The 19,521-nt window shown below is 39.8% G+C and overlaps 1 protein-coding gene across 1 annotated transcript; it reads right to left on the reverse strand.

Annotated features, from left to right (window-relative positions):
• Window positions 1-4,660: 4,660 nt before the first annotated feature.
• On the reverse strand, window positions 4,661-17,527 carry LOC118484013. Its single transcript, XM_035979885.1, has 7 exons — window positions 17,026-17,527; window positions 16,867-16,869; window positions 16,515-16,751; window positions 6,450-6,770; window positions 5,116-5,168; window positions 4,960-5,028; window positions 4,661-4,879 (listed from the first exon to the last, which is right to left on the reverse strand). Exons 1-7 carry the CDS (start codon window positions 17,525-17,527, stop codon window positions 4,661-4,663), a joined length of 1,404 nt encoding a protein of 467 aa, XP_035835778.1.
• Between the last annotated feature and the right edge of the window lie 1,994 nt (window positions 17,528-19,521).

Here is a 19,521-nt window from a genome sequence, read left to right on the forward strand (position 1 = left end):
CAATAGTATACATATTCTAACGAAAATCAAAACTAAATATAACGAAAACTATACAAACTTTACACGAATAAAAGATGTATTTTGCAATACATCAATCATCAACTCGGTATGGTCTAACCGGTCATGCCAACTAATTAAATAATTATGATACATAAACTTCTGGTTTATGATCATATATGCATTACTTACACGTATGTAACACAAAACTTCAGATACAAGGGAGTGTCTTATAACTTTATAGTTTAACTATCACGTTATATTGTCACTCCTTAGTTTGCCACTTTTAGTGGTCCATCTCATTATTTAACATGAAAATTTACAATTCTAAATGGCCGATCTAATTATTACAACTTTCTCAGTTATGTCCATGATCACTACCTTTACAATGATTAATATGTAATCACATTCACTTTCAGGGAATGAGATAGAATCTAAAAACTTTCATGAATTTTCATCCTTCACTTAGTCCCACGAGTATGAAATCATTTCAAACTATCATACTCTCTTAATAATATTCCTACTTTGGTAGTATATCTTACGTATGACAAATGGAAATCTTTTGTCTAGTTTTTCATTATAAACAACCCTCTTTTCATATAATATAAACTGAGATATATATATATATATATATATATATATATATATATATATATATATATAGGGATCCGCTAAAATGAGAACCACCTCGAGTTGTAAGAACCGTGAGAACTACACCGTACGGGGCGAAGTGGACCAAATTTTTTTTTCACAAACGTAGATGCGTGTATTATAAACACATTTGTAAAAAAAAAAATTTTAAAAAAGTTTTTGAGCACCACAAGTGTATGTTTACGGGTACCGTAAATTTTCCGGTAGGATTTACGGTACCCGTAAACACAAACTTGTGGTGCTCAAAACTACACACACGGCATTTTTTTTTTGAATTTTTTTTACAAATGTGTTTATAATACACGCATCTACATTTATGAAAAAAATTTTGGTCCATGACGTGATGTCGTGGTCACGCAAATTTAATCCCAAGAACAACTATGTAGATAGTGGCAAGTGGGTATCGAACACAGGGAGTTAGTGGAAAATGTGTTATTTAGAAGTGTATCTAAGTTAACTAAAATTAAACTAATTGCAAGAAAATAAAATTTAAGAGTTGGTTTGATTTGATTGGTTTTAAAAACTAAGATTAATTAACTAATTTGCAAAATGAAAATTTGGGTTGTAAGCAATTGAGAGAAAAATGACTATCTTGAGTATCCGGTTTGTTTCAACTTTTGTGTTAACATTCAACTAGAAAGAACTACATAGACATAGTTCATGTATAACCAATTGCAGTGATGAAAGGGGACTAAGTACTCAGATTCCGAGAACGTGAGGTTATCACCCGATGATCAATCAACCCTTACCCAAACCTAACTATACCCATGATATCTCGATTGCCAACGGCACCAAGAACGTATGGTTTCTAATTAGTTCAACATAAGAATCAACAAGTTACTAACAACCAATTATACACCATAACAATCAATTCAAATGAAAAGGAATTGTTATTCTAGAAATGTAAATAAAAACACAAAAGTCTACCACAAACCTTCAACACAAGATAATCATCCAAGTATCTAGCCACTCATGGCTTTAGCTAACATAATGCAAGAAATGGAAAAATATTGTCCACCAACAAGAACTAGATAAGAATTTAGTGAAAAGATAGTTCCAAGATGTGTTTCCTAGCTTCCAAGTGCTCTTCATATACTTTCCAACTCGTTCTAGCCAAGTAGTAACCGAAATTGCATGATTAGGCATCATAAATCTCCTTAAAATGGCCAATAAATGCGAATGTTACAAGATGGGATCAGTCGGAGCCGTAAGCTACGGCTCCCAGCCGTAGCTTACGGCAGGCAGCAGGTCAACAAGTCAGCTAGGAGCCGTAAGCTACGGCAGACCACCGTAGCTTACGGCAGTCAGTGTTCTTTTACGCCAAGTTGCTCCTGTCTTACGGCATATCATTTTGGCATTGGATGGGGGCCGTAAGCTACGGCCTGGTGGCGTAGCTTACGGTCCTGAGCTTTATTTCCTTCCATGACTTCTCCATCTTTCCATTCTTTCGCTCTTTTTAAGTCCCGCAACTTCTAGTATCCATCTGTGCCTCCTAAAACCCGCATCTTGCACACTTTAACACCTGCATCATCAACATCTTGTGATTACCTAATTCAAGCAAATAACCGGATAAAATGTAGAATGTGCGTTATATTAAGCCTTTTAAGGGTTGTCCTATGGACCACCCGTCAGTCCACCTCGCCCCGTACGGTGTAGTTCTCACGGTTCTTATAACTCGAGGTGGTTCTCATTTTAGCGGTCCCCTATATATATATATATATATATATATATATATATATACATGACTGAGCGATATGCGATTTCCTGGTCTAAAATCATATAACATTCTACAAACTGATAATGAAATTTAGGGAGTATGACAATTTGAGTGTCATATCTAACCATATGTATACTCTTTCTTGAGAGTGACAATAAACCATAATTTTGGTTTAGTTATTATATTGAATACGATCTATACAAATATATAGCATATTTAAATACAATTAATAGATGAAAAGATAATGTTACAACATGTCACCATATAAAACGAGTTATACTAAAACTTTAGGAAGTGAGATTTTTTTCAACACTTATAAACAAATATATATATATATATATATATATATATGTGTGTGTGTGTGTTAACATACCATAGTGTACGTAACCAATCACAAGTATATCTTATATACAAATACTAGGCTAATGCTCGCGTTAAACGCGACTTCAACCAAAAACTGATTATTTATGTTCAAAATTTAATACTATGTAAAAACACATACACTGGAAGACAAGAAAACAAAATTATTCAAATCCCGGAAAAAAAAAACTTCCTTATAGACCACATTAGTTATTTTATTTGTTACATTCCCATCTTTATCCAGTATAAGTAACTTGACACCGACTCTGCTTTTGACTCTTGATAATGCAACATAAAGTTGACCAGGTGAGAAAACTGAATATTTGAGATACAATCCAACCCTTGATAGAGATTGTCCTTGACTTTTGTTTGTAGTCATTGCGAAGTATACAGATAAAGCAAACTGTCGTCGTTGAAATTTAATAGGAATTCTTTTGTCTGATGGTGTCAAACTGATTCATGGAATATAAGTTTTTGTCCCTACGTTTCCTCCGGATATAATCTTAGCTTCTATAACACGTTTGTAAAGTTTAGTAATACGTAATCTTGTACCATTGCATAACCCATTTTGTTGATCAATATTTCGAAGCAATATTACAGCTAGGGCTGTAAATGAACCGAACGTTCAGCGAACAGTTCGTGAATCGTTCGGCGGGAAGTTCGTTTATGTTTGTTTGTTTAGTAAATGAACGAACACAAACAAGAAATTTCGTTCGTTAAGTTAAACGAACGAACATGAACAGAGGTTGCGTTCGTTCGTTTATGTTCATGAACGTTCGGTAATGAGTTCGTTTATGTTCGTGAGCGTTCGGTAATGAGTTCATTTATGTTTGCTTGTTAATATGTATTTGTTTTAGTTCATTAAAGGTTTTTATATTTTGTATTTTGTTTTATTATTTCTAGTTTTTAAAATTTTGAAACCCTAGTTATCTTATATGCCTCTAACAACATCCCTCATTTCACTATTTCAGTTTCAGTTTGTGTTAAGGCTTAACAAACTCTTAATTTTGTGTTTATCATGTTTTTGATAATCACGCTAACTCTGTTCGGATAATTATGTTAAGTGTTTATTTATTTTTCTGTGGATTCTTCGTAATGTTTGTGATGAAAATGCAGATTTTATTCTAAAATGAATATTGTGTTAGTAAACGTCGTTTGTGTTCATTTATGTTCATGAACATTTGTTAGAGTTCATTAGCATATGTTAAGTGTTCGTGAACAGTTCACGAACATGTTAATTTCCTTAATGAACGAACACGAACAGGAAATCTCGTTCGGTAAGCGTTCTTGAACAGTTCATGAACAAGCTTGTTCCTTAACGAACGAACACGAACATGGCCTTGTTCGTGTTCGTTCGGTTCGTTTACAGCCCTAATTACAGCGACACCGACTTTAAGGACTAATCGATGATTAGGCAAACCGGATATCTTAAGACCATTAAGAACATAAGGAGAATATAGTTTACAGTTAAACATGATCAATTTTATTGTTTAAAACTCTAGCAGAAACATATATATATATATATACACACATATATATACATATATAGTTATTTATTATTATCATCATATCCTTGTTAAATGTATATCAAATGTATTATTTTATTTAATAAAAAAATATCGACAACTTCACTAATAAAAATACAAAATAAATCAATGTATATATAAAATCGAGTTACAAATATTATTGGGATCAATACATACATGGGAACAAATGGTCAACAAAACATAAAATAATTAAAAGACAAACATTCAAAGAATAAAAGTCTTAAGTAATAAGTAAACCATAAACATTTTATTCGTAAATAAACTGTCGTAACAACCAAACCTACGAAAACAAACATTACCAACCAAACATTCAATCACCAATCCAAAACATCAAAACTCAAAAATTAAAAAAAAAATACTCTCTGCAGAACACATAGTGGAAATGAAACTATTTTTCAATCTTAGGAACCAAAATCATAGTTTCCTCATCATCAATGGAGACATTTGCGACACCGGACTTTTTGTTCTTAGTTGATGACTGAGATGTGGAATCGTCAACTTCATACACTTCTGAAAGGTTACACTTCAATTCACCGGATGAAGTCTTCGAACTGTCCTTAGAGGTGCATTCAGGTGTGAAACTATCTCCAATAGAAGAAACACATTCCTGTTAATATAAATAAACATAAGAAACCATAATTTTTTCACAAAAAGTATATACTTATAAGATGATCCTTATTTTAATACCTTAAGGGCAAATGGATTCTGAGTTGATAAATCACTAAGAGATACATCAACTAATGGTTCATCAGTACCCTACAATTGGTAAATTAATAATGCTCAACACCACAAAGATAATAAACTTTTACGAAATCTATAAATAAAATGTTGGTATGAAGTAACCTGATCTGGTGGAATTCGCTTATCTAAAGATTCAATTATTGCTGGATCATTTACTAATTTATGAATAGCATAACCATCAGTATGATTGTCAATATTGAATTGCCCAACTTGAATCTTGAAAGTATATTTCTTCTCATTGAAAGCTTTAAACTGATCCCGAGTGGTTTTCTCTTAAGAAGATTCCTGCAAACGAAAAATACAAATAACTTTATCAACTTCCCAAAATATGATTATTTATTACCTTCAAATAAGGCTTTCTTCATAATAATAAATATTTCGATCAAATTCCACACATAAAAGGATATCGAGTGGTGTCTAGGAAATTTAGAAAAAATATCTTTTGTTACACAAATATTTTTATATAAAGATATAAACATATATAACATCTTATACTTATACAAATAGTCATGATGTATGATATGCGTGTTTAATATCAACTAAGGATATACAATAGCAATTATGATAATATACAACAAAATTATATAGCTTCCAATGTTATAACATGTCTTCATATAAAACAACTTACAATAGAACTTTAAAAAACAATTTTTCTTAGGTTTTCATTTTCCATTAAGAAAAGTATTAATCAATATCAGGAAATAAAAGTTGATCAAGAAATATGAAAACTGAAAAATGAATATACAATCATATAGCCCTAAAATATACCTATATGTAATTCATCCTTCAGAACTAAAAGAAATATTTATTGGCTTCTTGAAAAGGATTTTATTATTAAAAGTAAGAGACCACTCTCGGAAACTAGATTATAAATACTAACCAATCAGATCCACTTTCTTAGAACCAAAACAAGTATTCTCAAAATACTTCCAATGGACACCATATTTATTATTATAACATCCTTACCAAAGCTTAATAAAGTTTTCAATAATGTAATCTTTTAATAGAACCATTAATTAATCAATGAATATATGGTATCATCGTGATGAAAACTAAAAACTATAAGGCTAGTGGGTATGGTGATGGACCATCCTTGGAGGATGATCCGCCACGTAGGCGCCACGTCATATTCCTCCCAAAGATGGTCCATCCTCCAAAATTAGAGGGCATGGTAGGATGGTCCTAGTCATAGTCCTCCACCACTTTTTATGTTTTTTTATTTTTTTAGTATTCTATTTTTTTAACATTTAACAAATATACTAACAAAATATTTTCATTAATAAACCCACATTACATAAACATAAAAAAAAATATAAACTTAAAAAAAAACATACACTTAATAAAAAAAAACTAAAGACTTAAATAAAAATAAACATAGAGTTAAATAATTTGATGTTTTTTCATGATGTCGTGTTGTAATTTTTTCAACATCGAACGTTTCGGCTCGGGTTCGTCCTCGACATTCATCGATATTATTTCCCATTCCTTGAGCCGAATTTTTTCATCGGAAATTCGGATTTTCTCATTCGACAACCGGACCTTCTCGCATAACTTTTCTTCCGATACACGAGTTTTTTCTTTGACGGCCCGCTCCTTCGCCTTTGTCTTTTGGGCCGAGACGTCGTTGTACATTTTTAAGTGTTCCATAAACTCAACCATGTTCGGGTCCACCTTTTCCTTTTCTTTCCCCTTGGCCCGCTCCTTCATTGATTTGTCTCGGCCCGGTGGACGCTCCGGTTCTTGTACGGCGTACTCCTCTTCGTCAAAGTCGGCGTCATCATTTAAGTTTATGTTACACCTCGCGTCCGATCCACCGGCGCTAAAACTACCCGTTTCCGATGTTTTTTGGCGTTTCGCCATCGCCACCTCGTTGGGAATAGGCGCCCATTTTTGTGACAACTCGTACTTTACCGCCTCGTACATTACGTGTAACCATTGAACTAGTGTGATTACGTGATTATATTAATTGAATGAATGTTGTGTTATGTGCATGATGTTTACTATTTGTACATGTATGAATCGGACCGCACAAGCTCACAACACCCACACAAGGCCGTTTGGGCCTTATCCTTGTACACGAGACCATAGGGCAGCCCTATGTTGGGATCGGCCCACTCCCCACTCGCAACACAAAACCGAGTTTAGGGGTTTTGTTTTACTGTTTTTGCAAAACACATAACACACACACAAACCCTAGAAGCTTTGCTCTCTCTCTCTCGTTCGTTTGGAACCCGACGGCAAGAACACCCCTACTCGGAATCACTCTCTTTTCCTTCTTTAATCCGGTTAGTGATGATGTTATGTTTTTGATTATTTGTGATATCATGTGATTGTTATCATTCTGTTAGGTGATGTAACTAGGGTGTATGTTTGTAATATTGGTTAAATGTTGATGTTAATTGGATTGTTAATCAGTTCTCATGAATGATTAAGCTATACGGTTACTTGACATGAAATCGGTTATATGTATGTTTGGCGTTATGAGGAATAGTTCGGATGGGTTACTAGTCTGAATGTATGCAAACCGGGTAGAATGCATGATAGCCAATGATTTATGATTCGGTATAGTTTTTATAATAATCTGATTTCTGTTCTTGATGTTAATATGAACATGCTTGATACTCATGATTTGAAGTTGAATGAAATCTGAAATTAACTGTTGATTGATCGAAATTGTGAAACTGCCTAAGTTGTTTGCTAGAATCACGGATAAGTCAATGCAGGAATTATGGAAATCAGTTACACACACACGACACACGGTTGCGACTCAGATTGCGAGTCGAAACCTCGTGGTCACGACTCGAAACCACAACAGCACCAGCCGAGACCACGGTTGCGAGTCCCGTTGCGACTCGTAACCAGACCATGATGAACCGAGACCACCATTGCGACTCGTAACCAGCTGTTGCGACTCGTAATCTCCAGTTGCGACTCGAGATCGCCGGTTGCGACTCGAGACCACCATTTACACGCACACTGTTGGGCCTTCACTGTCACAGGCCCAATCTATTGAGCCCAACGATTGAATTTGTGGACTGTTTGCTATTGGACTTTTACTATTACAGGCCCAACTGATTGGGCCGGACACTTGGCTATTTGTTTAACTGTTTTGCTTTGGGCTGCTATTGGATACGTGTTCATTGCCATGATCAATACGTGTTAGTAACTTACGTGCTTTATACAAACCTGACTTGCGTAATAACCATGATAGGACGTGAGTGACCATTTACTTGCTACTTGTACTTTCTGTGTATCTGCCGAGCAAACCAAGGTGAGTTCACACAGCCAAGGCATGGGATTCCCGGGTTGGGAATTGGGTTGGATATGTTGATGTTGAAAGAGTTACTCGTACTTACGCATTCTCTAGACTATAGACCATCGTCCTCAGGTTAGTCAGGACACGTTACGTAAAGCCTACGTAACCCAGTATATTTGCCATATGTCTCCCGGGTCGGGAGGACACGTTACGTAAAGCCTACGTAACCCAATACCATTCACTGGCTTCCAGGTCGGAAGGCCACGCTGCGTAAAGCCTACGTAGCCCCACGCGTACCACTGTCCTCGGGGAAGGGCACGTCACGTAAAGCCTACGTGACCCTGTACGTATTCCTGTTCTCGGTAAAGAAGAACACATGGTCGGAAGTTAGTCTAGTAAGTACCGTTAATGAGAAGCCCTCATTAGCCAGGATAAACGTGGGAAGCCCCCACCTTTAGTACACACTAGTATGGGAAGCCCCCACTAGCTATACTTATGCATTACGTTATGAACTTACTTTCTGTGAACTCGCTCAACTAGTTTGTTGATTATTTGCTGCATGCCTTGCAGGACCTTAGGTACATTATGGAGCTTGCACAAGGAAGGAGCAGGTCGTTGTGGGCAGATGGATCATGAACGTTATTGAACTTATAACTTAATTTGGGTTTACTTTATATTGCTTCCGCTACTTAAACGATGTTGGTTTTGAAACATCAATCATGTCATGATGATTTACATTATTTACTTTTATATTAAATGCTATGTTTGATATGATTGATGGCTTGATCCTGGTCATGTCACGCTCCCAAGCGGTGGTACTCCGCGTGTGGATTTTGGGGGTGTGACAGATTGGTATCAGAGCCATTGGTTATAGAGAACTTGGTTTTAATATGGGAAAACGTTTTTATTAAAACCGGACTATAACCAGAACAGTGCTCTCAACGATCCACAACGACGCTTCGCTCCACGTGCAAGACTCGACATCCTAGGTGATAAGGTTTATGTTTATTGCCTGTATGCTAGAACTGTTTAGAACTTTGCTCGCATTACGTTTAGATACACATGATACTATAGCATGAGAATCCCTACGTGCTTACACTTTTCTGTCATCGCCCTACTCGCGAACCATTCTTACGTATGCTACTTGCTACAATGAAGATTATGTCTGGACGAATCAACATGACACAAGCCCAGCTAGAGGCTCTCGTTCAAGCTCAAGTTGCTGCGGCAGTTGCAGCAGCTCAAACAGGTAGTATATCCTGCAGTATAGGCACACACTAGGATCTTTAGATCCTACATTAACACTCGTATTTAACTTCGTCCTATTCGTACACAATAGGTCAACACGCGCAGCAGCCTGTCTGCACATTCAAGAACTTCATGGACTGTCGTCCAAATTCTTTCAGTGGCACAGAGGGGGCAGTGGGACTCCTCCATTGGTTTGAAAAGTTAGAATCGGTATTCGAAATGTGCGAGTGCCCTGAGGCTCGCAAGGTCAAGTTTGCCACCGGTACTTTGGAGGGAATAGCACTGACTTGGTGGAACGCCCAAGTCCAGATCTTAGGGTTGGCAGCTGCTAACGCCACCCCATGGAACGATTTTAAGGAACTCATCAAGCGTGAGTACTGCACGCGTGAAGACATTCACAAGCTGGAAGACGAACTGTATAATCTGAAGATGGTTGGTTCAGAGATCGAAGCGTATACTAAACGGTCGAATGAGCTGGCCGTTCTGTGTCCAACTATGGTGGACCCTCCATACAAGCGCATTGAGTTGTATCTCAAGGGATTGGCGCCAGAAATTCAGAGCCACGTGACGTCGGCTAACCTCGAAAACATCCAGGAAATCCAGCGCCTTGCTCATCGCATCACCGATCAGGCAGTGGATCAGAATAAACTGCCCAAGCGTGTTAATGCTACTGCTAACGTCACCACCTCAGTTACTCCTGCTACATCTGGTGACAGTAAAAGGAAATGGGATGGAGATTCCAGTAAAGGTTCAGCATCTGTTCAGTCACAAGCTCAGCAGCAGAAGATTGACCACTATCAGAGTCCCAGTCAGCAATCCTCTGGCAGTCACAGACAGAGGAGATATCAGGGTAGTCAACCTAGGTGTCACAACTGCAACAGGCATCACCACAGCCCGTGTAACAAGGGTCGTTGTCAAAGGTGTCTCAAAATGGGTCACGAGGCCAAAGACTGTAGGAGTCCACGGCCTGCGAATCAGAATCAGCAGCCTCAGCAACCAGCTCCACAGAACCAGAATCAGCAGCAGCAGCCACAGCGTGGAAACCGGGGATGTTTCCAGTGTGGGGCTGAAGGTCACTTCAAACGTGATTGCCCTCAGTTGAACCAGAACCGCAACAACAACAATAACAATCAGGGCAACGGGAACAATAACGGTGGGAACAACAACAACAACAACGGCAATGAAGCTCGTGGTCGTGCTTTCGTGCTAGGTCGAGGTGACGCAGTGAACGATCCCAACGTTGTTATGGGTAAGTTTCTCCTCGACAATATTTACGTTACTGTTTTGTTTGATTCGGGTGCGGATACAAGCTATATGTCTGTGAAAATGTGTCAACTGCTAAAACGTGCACCAACACTTTTACCCACCAAACACGTAGTAGAGTTAGCTAACGGTAAAAGTCTAGAAGCCACGCACGTAGTTCAGGGTTGTAATCTTATCCTAGCTGGCCAGGCTTTCTCTATAGACCTCATTCCCATAGTTTTGGGTAGCTTCGACGTCGTGATTGGGATGGATTGGTTGTCCCAACACCAGGCAGAAATCTTATGCAGCGAGAAGATTATTCGCATTCCTCGTCTTGGTCAGGAACCTCTGGAAGTTCAAGGCGACAAGAGTGGTGCAGTGGTTGGCATCATCTCTTTCTTGAAGGCTCAGAAATGCTTACGTAAGGGGCACACAGCCATTCTGGCTCTTGTTTCAGATGCGTCTGCAAAGGAAAAGAAATTGGAGGATATTCCAATTGTACGTGATTACCCTCAGGTGTTTCCTGAAGACTTACCTGGCTTACCGCCTCATCGTCAGGTCGAATTTCAGATCGAGCTCGCTCCAGGAGCAGCACCCATAGCTCGCGCACCTTATCGTCTAGCTCCATCCGAATTGGAGGAATTGTCAAAGCAACTGCAAGAACTCTTCGAAAAGGGTTTCATTCGTCCAAGCTCTTCGCCTTGGGGAGCTCCAGTACTTTTCGTGAAGAAGAAAGACGGTACGTTCAGGATGTGTATAGACTACAGGGAACTGAACAAGGTGACGGTGAAGAACCGTTATCCTCTTCCACGCATAGACGACTTATTCTACCAGTTGCAAGGGTCGTGTTACTATTCGAAGATAGACTTGAGGTCTGGGTATCATCAGCTGAGAGTCCGGGAGGAGGACGTCTCTAAGACAGCCTTCAGAACTCGTTACGGTCACTACGAGTTTCTCGTCATGCCATTCGGGTTAACGAACGCGCCTGCTGTATTTATGGACCTTATGAACAGGGTGTGCAAACCCTACCTTGACAAGTTCGTCATAGTATTCATCGACGACATCCTAATTTACTCCAAGAGTCAGGAGGAACATGAGCAGCATCTTCGTCTGATATTGGAACTCCTTCGGAAGGAACGGTTGTACGCCAAGCTTTCTAAATGCGACTTCTGGCTTCGTGAAGTTCACTTCTTAGGCCATGTAGTGAACAAGGATGGGATTCATGTCGACCCATCCAAGGTAGACTCGATCAGAAACTGGCCTGCACCGCGTACGCCAACGGAAATACGTCAATTCTTGGGTTTGGCAGGTTACTACAGACGGTTTATCAAGGATTTCTCGAAGATTGCTCAGCCGCTTACGTTACTGACACAGAAGGGTGTCACCTATCGCTGGGGAGAGCCCCAGGAGACTGCTTTTCAGCACCTAAAGGATAGGCTTTGCAGTGCACCTATCCTCTCTTTGCCAGAGGGCACGGATGACTTTGTGGTTTATTGTGATGCATCCATTCGGGGACTTGGATGTGTGTTAATGCAGCGCGACAAGGTTATTGCTTACGCCTCTCGTCAACTCAAGGTTCATGAACGCAACTATACGACGCACGATTTAGAGCTGGGAGCTGTTGTTTTCGCGCTTAAGATATGGCGACACTACCTGTACGGTACCAGGTGCACGATTTACACCGATCACAGGAGTCTCGAGCATATTCTTAAGCAGAAGGATTTAAATATGCGTCAACGACGATGGGTCGAGTTACTAAACGATTATGAATGCGCTATCAAGTACCATCCAGGCAAAGCCAATGTTGTGGCTGATGCCCTCAGTCGGAAAGACACTTTACCACGGCGCGTGCGAGCGCTACAGCTTACGATTCAGTCTAGCCTTCCTGCACAGATACGAAATGCTCAGGTAGAAGCATTGAAGCCCGAAAACGTCAAGGCTGAAGCCTTACGCGGCTCACGACAACAAATGGAACAAAAGGAAGACGGCGCCTATTATGTAACGGGCCGGATTTGGGTCCCTCTTTATGGCGGCTTACGCGAACTTGTAATGGATGAAGCCCACAAGTCTCGCTATTCAGTACATCCAGGGTCGGATAAAATGTACCACGACATCAGCACTACTTATTGGTGGCCTAGCATGAAGGCCCACATCGCTACGTATGTTGGAAAATGCTTGACCTGTGCAAGAGTCAAGGTTGAATATCAGAAACCAGCTGGCCTACTTCAGCAGCCTAAGATACCACAGTGGAAATGGGAAGAAATTTCCATGGATTTCGTTACAGGCCTACCTAGATCCCAGCGTGGGAACGATACGATATGGGTGATCGTGGATCGACTCACCAAGTCTGCACACTTCCTGCCGATTAAGGAAACGGACAAGTTCTCCACTCTCGCAGACGTCTATCTTAAAGAAGTTGTTTCGAGGCACGGGGTGCCCACATCTATCATTTCGGATCGCGACGCACGATTCACGTCAGAGCTATGGCAAGCAATGCATAAATCTTTCGGCTCAAGGTTAGACATGAGCACAGCATACCACCCTCAGACGGATGGGCAGTCTGAGCGAACGATCCAAACTCTTGAAGACATGCTTCGGGCATGCGTTATCGATTTCGGCAACGGCTGGGAAAAGCATCTCCCTTTGGTGGAGTTCTCGTATAATAATAGTTATCACACCAGCATTCAAGCCGCTCCATTTGAGGCATTGTACGGACGTAAATGCCGGTCACCCCTCTGCTGGGCAGAGGTGGGGGATAGTCAGATCACGGGTCCAGAGATTGTAGTGGACGCCACAGAAAAGATTGCACAGATACGACAACGCATGGCGGCAGCACGCGACCGTCAGAAAGCCTACGCGGACAAGCGTAGAAAGCCATTGGAATTTGAGGTCGGGGACCGGGTTTTATTGAAAGTTTCACCCTGGAAGGGTGTGGTTCGTTTTGGCAAACGGGTCAAACTAAATCCGCGGTACGTCGGACCATTTGAAATTATAGAAAAGGTTGGCAAAGTTGCATACAAGTTGAACCTACCAGCTGAACTCGGGGCAGTTCACAATGTCTTTCATGTATCGAACTTAAAGAAGTGTCTATCAGATGAAAACCTCATCATTCCTTTTAAGGAACTCACTATTGACGAGCGGTTGCAGTTCGTCGAGGAACCAGTTGAAATCACGGACCGGGATGTGAAGGTCCTCAAACACAAGAGAATCCCTCTTGTCCGAGTTCGTTGGAACTCCAAACGTGGCCTAGAGTACACCTGGGAGCGCGAAGACAGGATGACAGAAAAGTACCCCCAATTGTTCGCGAACAGTACAACCACTACTGAGGCTGAAGCTACTACTTCGGAATTTCGGGACGAAATTCCAGATCAACGGGGGGAGGATGTGACACCCCAGGAAAATCAGTGAACAGTACAGTTTACCTAGCTTCCTCAGTGAGTGCATACCAAATTTCGGGACGAAATTTCCAATTAGTTGGGGATAATGTGACAACTCGTACTTTACCGCCTCGTACATTACGTGTAACCATTGAACTAGTGTGATTACGTGATTATATTAATTGAATGAATGTTGTGTTATGTGCATGATGTTTACTATTTGTACATGTATGAATCGGACCGCACAAGCTCACAACACCCACACAAGGCCGTTTGGGCCTTATCCTTGTACACGAGACCATAGGGCAGCCCTATGTTGGGATCGGCCCACTCCCCACTCGCAACACAAAACCGAGTTTAGGGGTTTTGTTTTACTGTTTTTGCAAAACACATAACACACACACAAACCCTAGAAGCTTTGCTCTCTCTCTCTCTCGTTCGTTTGGAACCCGACGGCAAGAACACCCCTACTCGGAATCACTCTCTTTTCCTTCTTTAATCCGGTTAGTGATGATGTTATGTTTTTGATTATTTGTGATATCATGTGATTGTTATCATTCTGTTAGGTGATGTAACTAGGGTGTATGTTTGTAATATTGGTTAAATGTTGATGTTAATTGGATTGTTAATCGGTTCTCATGAATGATTAAGCTATACGGTTACTTGACATGAAATCGGTTATATGTATGTTTGGCGTTATGAGGAATAGTTCGGATGGGTTACTAGTCTGAATGTATGCAAACCGGGTAGAATGCATGATAGCCAATGATTTATGATTCGGTATAGTTTTTATAATAATCTGATTTCTGTTCTTGATGTTAATATGAACATGCTTGATACTCATGATTTGAAGTTGAATGAAATCTGAAATTAACTGTTGATTGATCGAAATTGTGAAACTGCCTAAGTTGTTTGCTAGAATCACGGATAAGTCAATGCAGGAATTATGGAAATCAGTTACACACACACGACACACGGTTGCGACTCAGATTGCGAGTCGAAACCTCGTGGTCACGACTCGAAACCACAACAGCACCAGCCGAGACCACGGTTGCGAGTCCCGTTGCGACTCGTAACCAGACCATGATGAACCGAGACCACCATTGCGACTCGTAACCAGCTGTTGCGAGTCGTAATCTCCAGTTGCGACTCGAGATCGCCGGTTGCGACTCGAGACCACCATTTACACGCACACTGTTGGGCCTTCACTGTCACAGGCCCAATCTATTGAGCCCAACGATTGAATTTGTGGACTGTTTGCTATTGGACTTTTACTATTACAGGCCCAACTGATTGGGCCGGACACTTGGCTATTTGTTTAACTGTTTTGCTTTGGGCTGCTATTGGATACGTGTTCATTGCCATGATCAATACGTGTTAGTAACTTACGTGCTTTATACAAACCTGACTTGCGTAATAACCATGATAGGACGTGAGTGACCATTTACTTGCTACTTGTACTTTCTGTGTATCTGCCGAGCAAACCAAGGTGAGTTCACACAGCCAAGGCATGGGATTCCCGGGTTGGGAATTGGGTTGGATATGTTGATGTTGAAAGAGTTACTCGTACTTACGCATTCTCTAGACTATAGACCATCGTCCTCAGGTTAGTCAGGACACGTTACGTAAAGCCTACGTAACCCAGTATATTTGCCATATGTCTCCCGGGTCGGGAGGACACGTTACGTAAAGCCTACGTAACCCAATACCATTCACTGGCTTCCAGGTCGGAAGGCCACGCTGCGTAAAGCCTACGTAGCCCCACGCGTACCACTGTCCTCGGGGAAGGGCACGTCACGTAAAGCCTACGTGACCCTGTACGTATTCCTGTTCTCGGTAAAGAAGAACACATGGTCGGAAGTTAGTCTAGTAAGTACCGTTAATGAGAAGCCCTCATTAGCCAGGATAAACGTGGGAAGCCCCCACCTTTAGTACACACTAGTATGGGAAGCCCCCACTAGCTATACTTATGCATTACGTTATGAACTTACTTTCTGTGAACTCGCTCAACTAGTTTGTTGATTATTTGCTGCATGCCTTGCAGGACCTTAGGTACATTATGGAGCTTGCACAAGGAAGGAGCAGGTCGTTGTGGGCAGATGGATCATGAACGTTATTGAACTTATAACTTAATTTGGGTTTACTTTATATTGCTTCCGCTACTTAAACGATGTTGGTTTTGAAACATCAATCATGTCATGATGATTTACATTATTTACTTTTATATTAAATGCTATGTTTGATATGATTGATGGCTTGATCCTGGTCATGTCACGCTCCCAAGCGGTGGTACTCCGCGTGTGGATTTTGGGGGTGTGACAATTTTGGTTCGTCTTTTACAACCATCCACGCGCGAACGTGAGGAAAGTTGGTATTACCATTGTTTTGCTTATACTTGTCCAACGCTTTTTTAAACACATCGTCGTCGCTCCACCCGCTACGACGGTCACTTGTATATAATTTATTATATTCCTCGCAAAACCTATTGATAGCCGAGTTCATTTTCCGCCACTTTGAGGAGACCGAGTCGACATCTCGATACGGGCCTTGATCCATAAGGACGAGAAACTTCGCCAATACCTTGGACCAAAACCCCTCACCCAATTGGTTATTACCTATAAAAAACAAACAAAATATATAAAGTGTTAACAAAATAATAAACAAAAAAAATTAAACTGTTAACATAATAATAAACAAAAAATTAAACTTTAAACTAATAAACTAAAAAACCAACTGTTAACAAAAAAAAAATTAAAACTTAAAAAAAACAAACTGTTTAGGCTTGGCTAAGAAAAAAAAATTTAACTTTAAAAAAAATTAAACTTTAAAAAATTTAAACTTTAAAAAATGTAAACTTTAAAAAATTTAAACTTTAAAAAAAATACGAACCTTTTGTTGGGTGGTCAGAAGTGCTAATGAAAGCCTTGGCTAAGGCTTCTTCTTCGATTGGTGTCCACTTAGTCGCCTTCGGTTTCGACGGTTGATCACCCACCACTTGCTTGCCTTTGTTTCGTTTTCCTTTTCCTTTAGGCGGTTGGGTTTCGGGAACAATCTCCACATCGTCTTCGGGTTCGGATTGTTGAAATGGTTGGGTCGGGATCGGTTGAGGTTGAACGGGTGGTGTGGGGATCGGTTGAGGTTGAACGGGTGGGAAATTATAAGCACCCCGCATCATCATTTGTTGAAGGGCTTGATTTTGGGAGAATTGAGCGAATTGGTTTGGCGAGTGTTGGAATGAAGCAAACGCATTTGATGAATATTGCGAGAATTGGTTCGGTTCTAGCGTCAGATAATATCCCGGAACCGAGAAAACATTAGGTTGGGTCGGATTGTTGGGATTGTTCGGGTTGTTCGGATTGTTCGGGTTGTCCGGGTTGTTGAAGGGATCCATGAAATAGTGTAAAAAGGTTTATAATAGTGGAAGAAGGTTTATAAAATAGTGGAAGAAGGTTTATAAAAATTATGTGAGAGAGCGATGAAATTTTGGGGTTAATTTTGTGATTGAAAGTGAAAATGGAATGTAAATATATATATTTTTAAAATCTGACCGTTTGTTTTTTTTTTCAAAAATTGGAATTTTTTTTATAACGGTCACTTTCATTAATTGTGGGCCCACATTTTTGGACCGTCTCAAACGGCGAGAGAGGGACGGAGAAGCCGGGACGCGGGGGGGAAGGGGGGGCGACGGCGAAACGCCAAAAAACATCGGAAACGGGTAGTTTTAGCGCCGGTGGATCGGACGCGAGGTGTAACATAAACTTAAATGATGACGCCGACTTTGACGAAGAGGAGTACGCCGTACAAGAACCGGAGAGTCCACTGGGCCGAGACAAATCAAAGAAGGAGCGGGCCAAGGGGAAAGAAAAGGAAAAGGTGGACCCGAACATGGTTGAGTTTATGGAACACTTAAAAATGTACAACGACGTCTCGGCCCAAAAGACGAAGGCGAAGGAGCGGGCCGTCGAGGAAAAAATCTCGTGTATCGGAAGAAAAGTTACGCGAGAAGGTCCGATTGTCGAATGAGAAAATCCGAATTTCCGATGAAAAAATTCGGCTCAAGGAATGGGAAATAATATCGATGAATGTCGAGGACGAACCCGAGCCGAAACGTTCGATGTTGAAAATATAGTGTATTAATATATCGTTCAGTAAGTCTACAATAAATCTTTATAAATCTCAGAATAGTGTTCAGGATGCTTACTTTTCATTTTTCCTTTTTCGTCCTCGGGAACCGTTTTGATAAACACCACTAGACTTGCAAAAGTACCCTATTTTAGTGAAGTAATCAGTAAATATAAAGACTAAACTCAGCAAGAGAGCAACACGATTTCATTAGCACATTTAGTTATAAAAATGATTTATATACATCTGATTAGATATAAACTCAAGAAAGACTTTCGATTCTCTATAATGAAACAAGAGTAAACAAACACATGTGAATCAAACTTCTAGGACTTATAGAACAAAGAATTATAAACCTTCTGATATCGTCTTGCACACATTTCAGAGCTCAAAACTTGCCTACATCAAATTTAACTCGTTATCATCAACCTACTAATCTACCATCTCTAGGAAATATATAGATGTGTAGATAATAAACTAATATGTTAGATTCATAATAATAAACAACCAATGTACCATCAAACAATTGACATATAACCTTAGTCCTTAGTGTTGGTTTCTTTCTTTTTTTTTTTACAAATTTATCTAGACACTTTACTTCCTGTGGAACAAACTGAGATAAGTCAATAGAAATGTGTGAAGGTTGTAATCCTATAGTTCCCATCCAAAATGTACAACATGTCAAGATATTATATCGATACACCAATGTAACACCTTGTAAAAATCACGTCCAATGATATATTGACACGTGTAATAAACCCCAATAAAGTCAAAAAGTGAATTTAAGAGACTATTTTTTTCGAAAAATCAAAAACTTTGATTGTGAAAGGACTGGAAGTGTTAGCATACCTAAAATAAGTTTCTAAATAACCTCTCATGATAATTATATTCACAAATGAGCCACTTGGCGATCGAGTGTAGCCGTTTGCGGAATAAATGGAAAGCTTGCGCAATAAAGGGTTAAAAGCGTCAACATGTTAATTCTTACCTCTGAGTGACCTTTTGACAAACCGGGAGCTTCATGATATTTGATTATACTCTCGGGAATGCCAATTATTGGCCAACTAAGGCTTTTATGCCTATAAGTAAAGTTACGCGCAACTTTGCAAGTTAGAGGGACTAAAAGTGTCAATATGTTTAATTATACCTCTGAATGACCATTTAGCGAACCCAAAGCATCTTGATGTTTAATAATACATTCAAGAATGTCTAATATGGATTAGATGAGGCTTCAATGCTATTAAATGATGAGATGCACAAGTT

This window comes from Helianthus annuus, chromosome 11 (assembly GCF_002127325.2).
Source record: "Helianthus annuus cultivar XRQ/B chromosome 11, HanXRQr2.0-SUNRISE, whole genome shotgun sequence".
In the NCBI taxonomy this organism is placed as follows: Eukaryota; Viridiplantae; Streptophyta; class Magnoliopsida; order Asterales; family Asteraceae; genus Helianthus; species Helianthus annuus.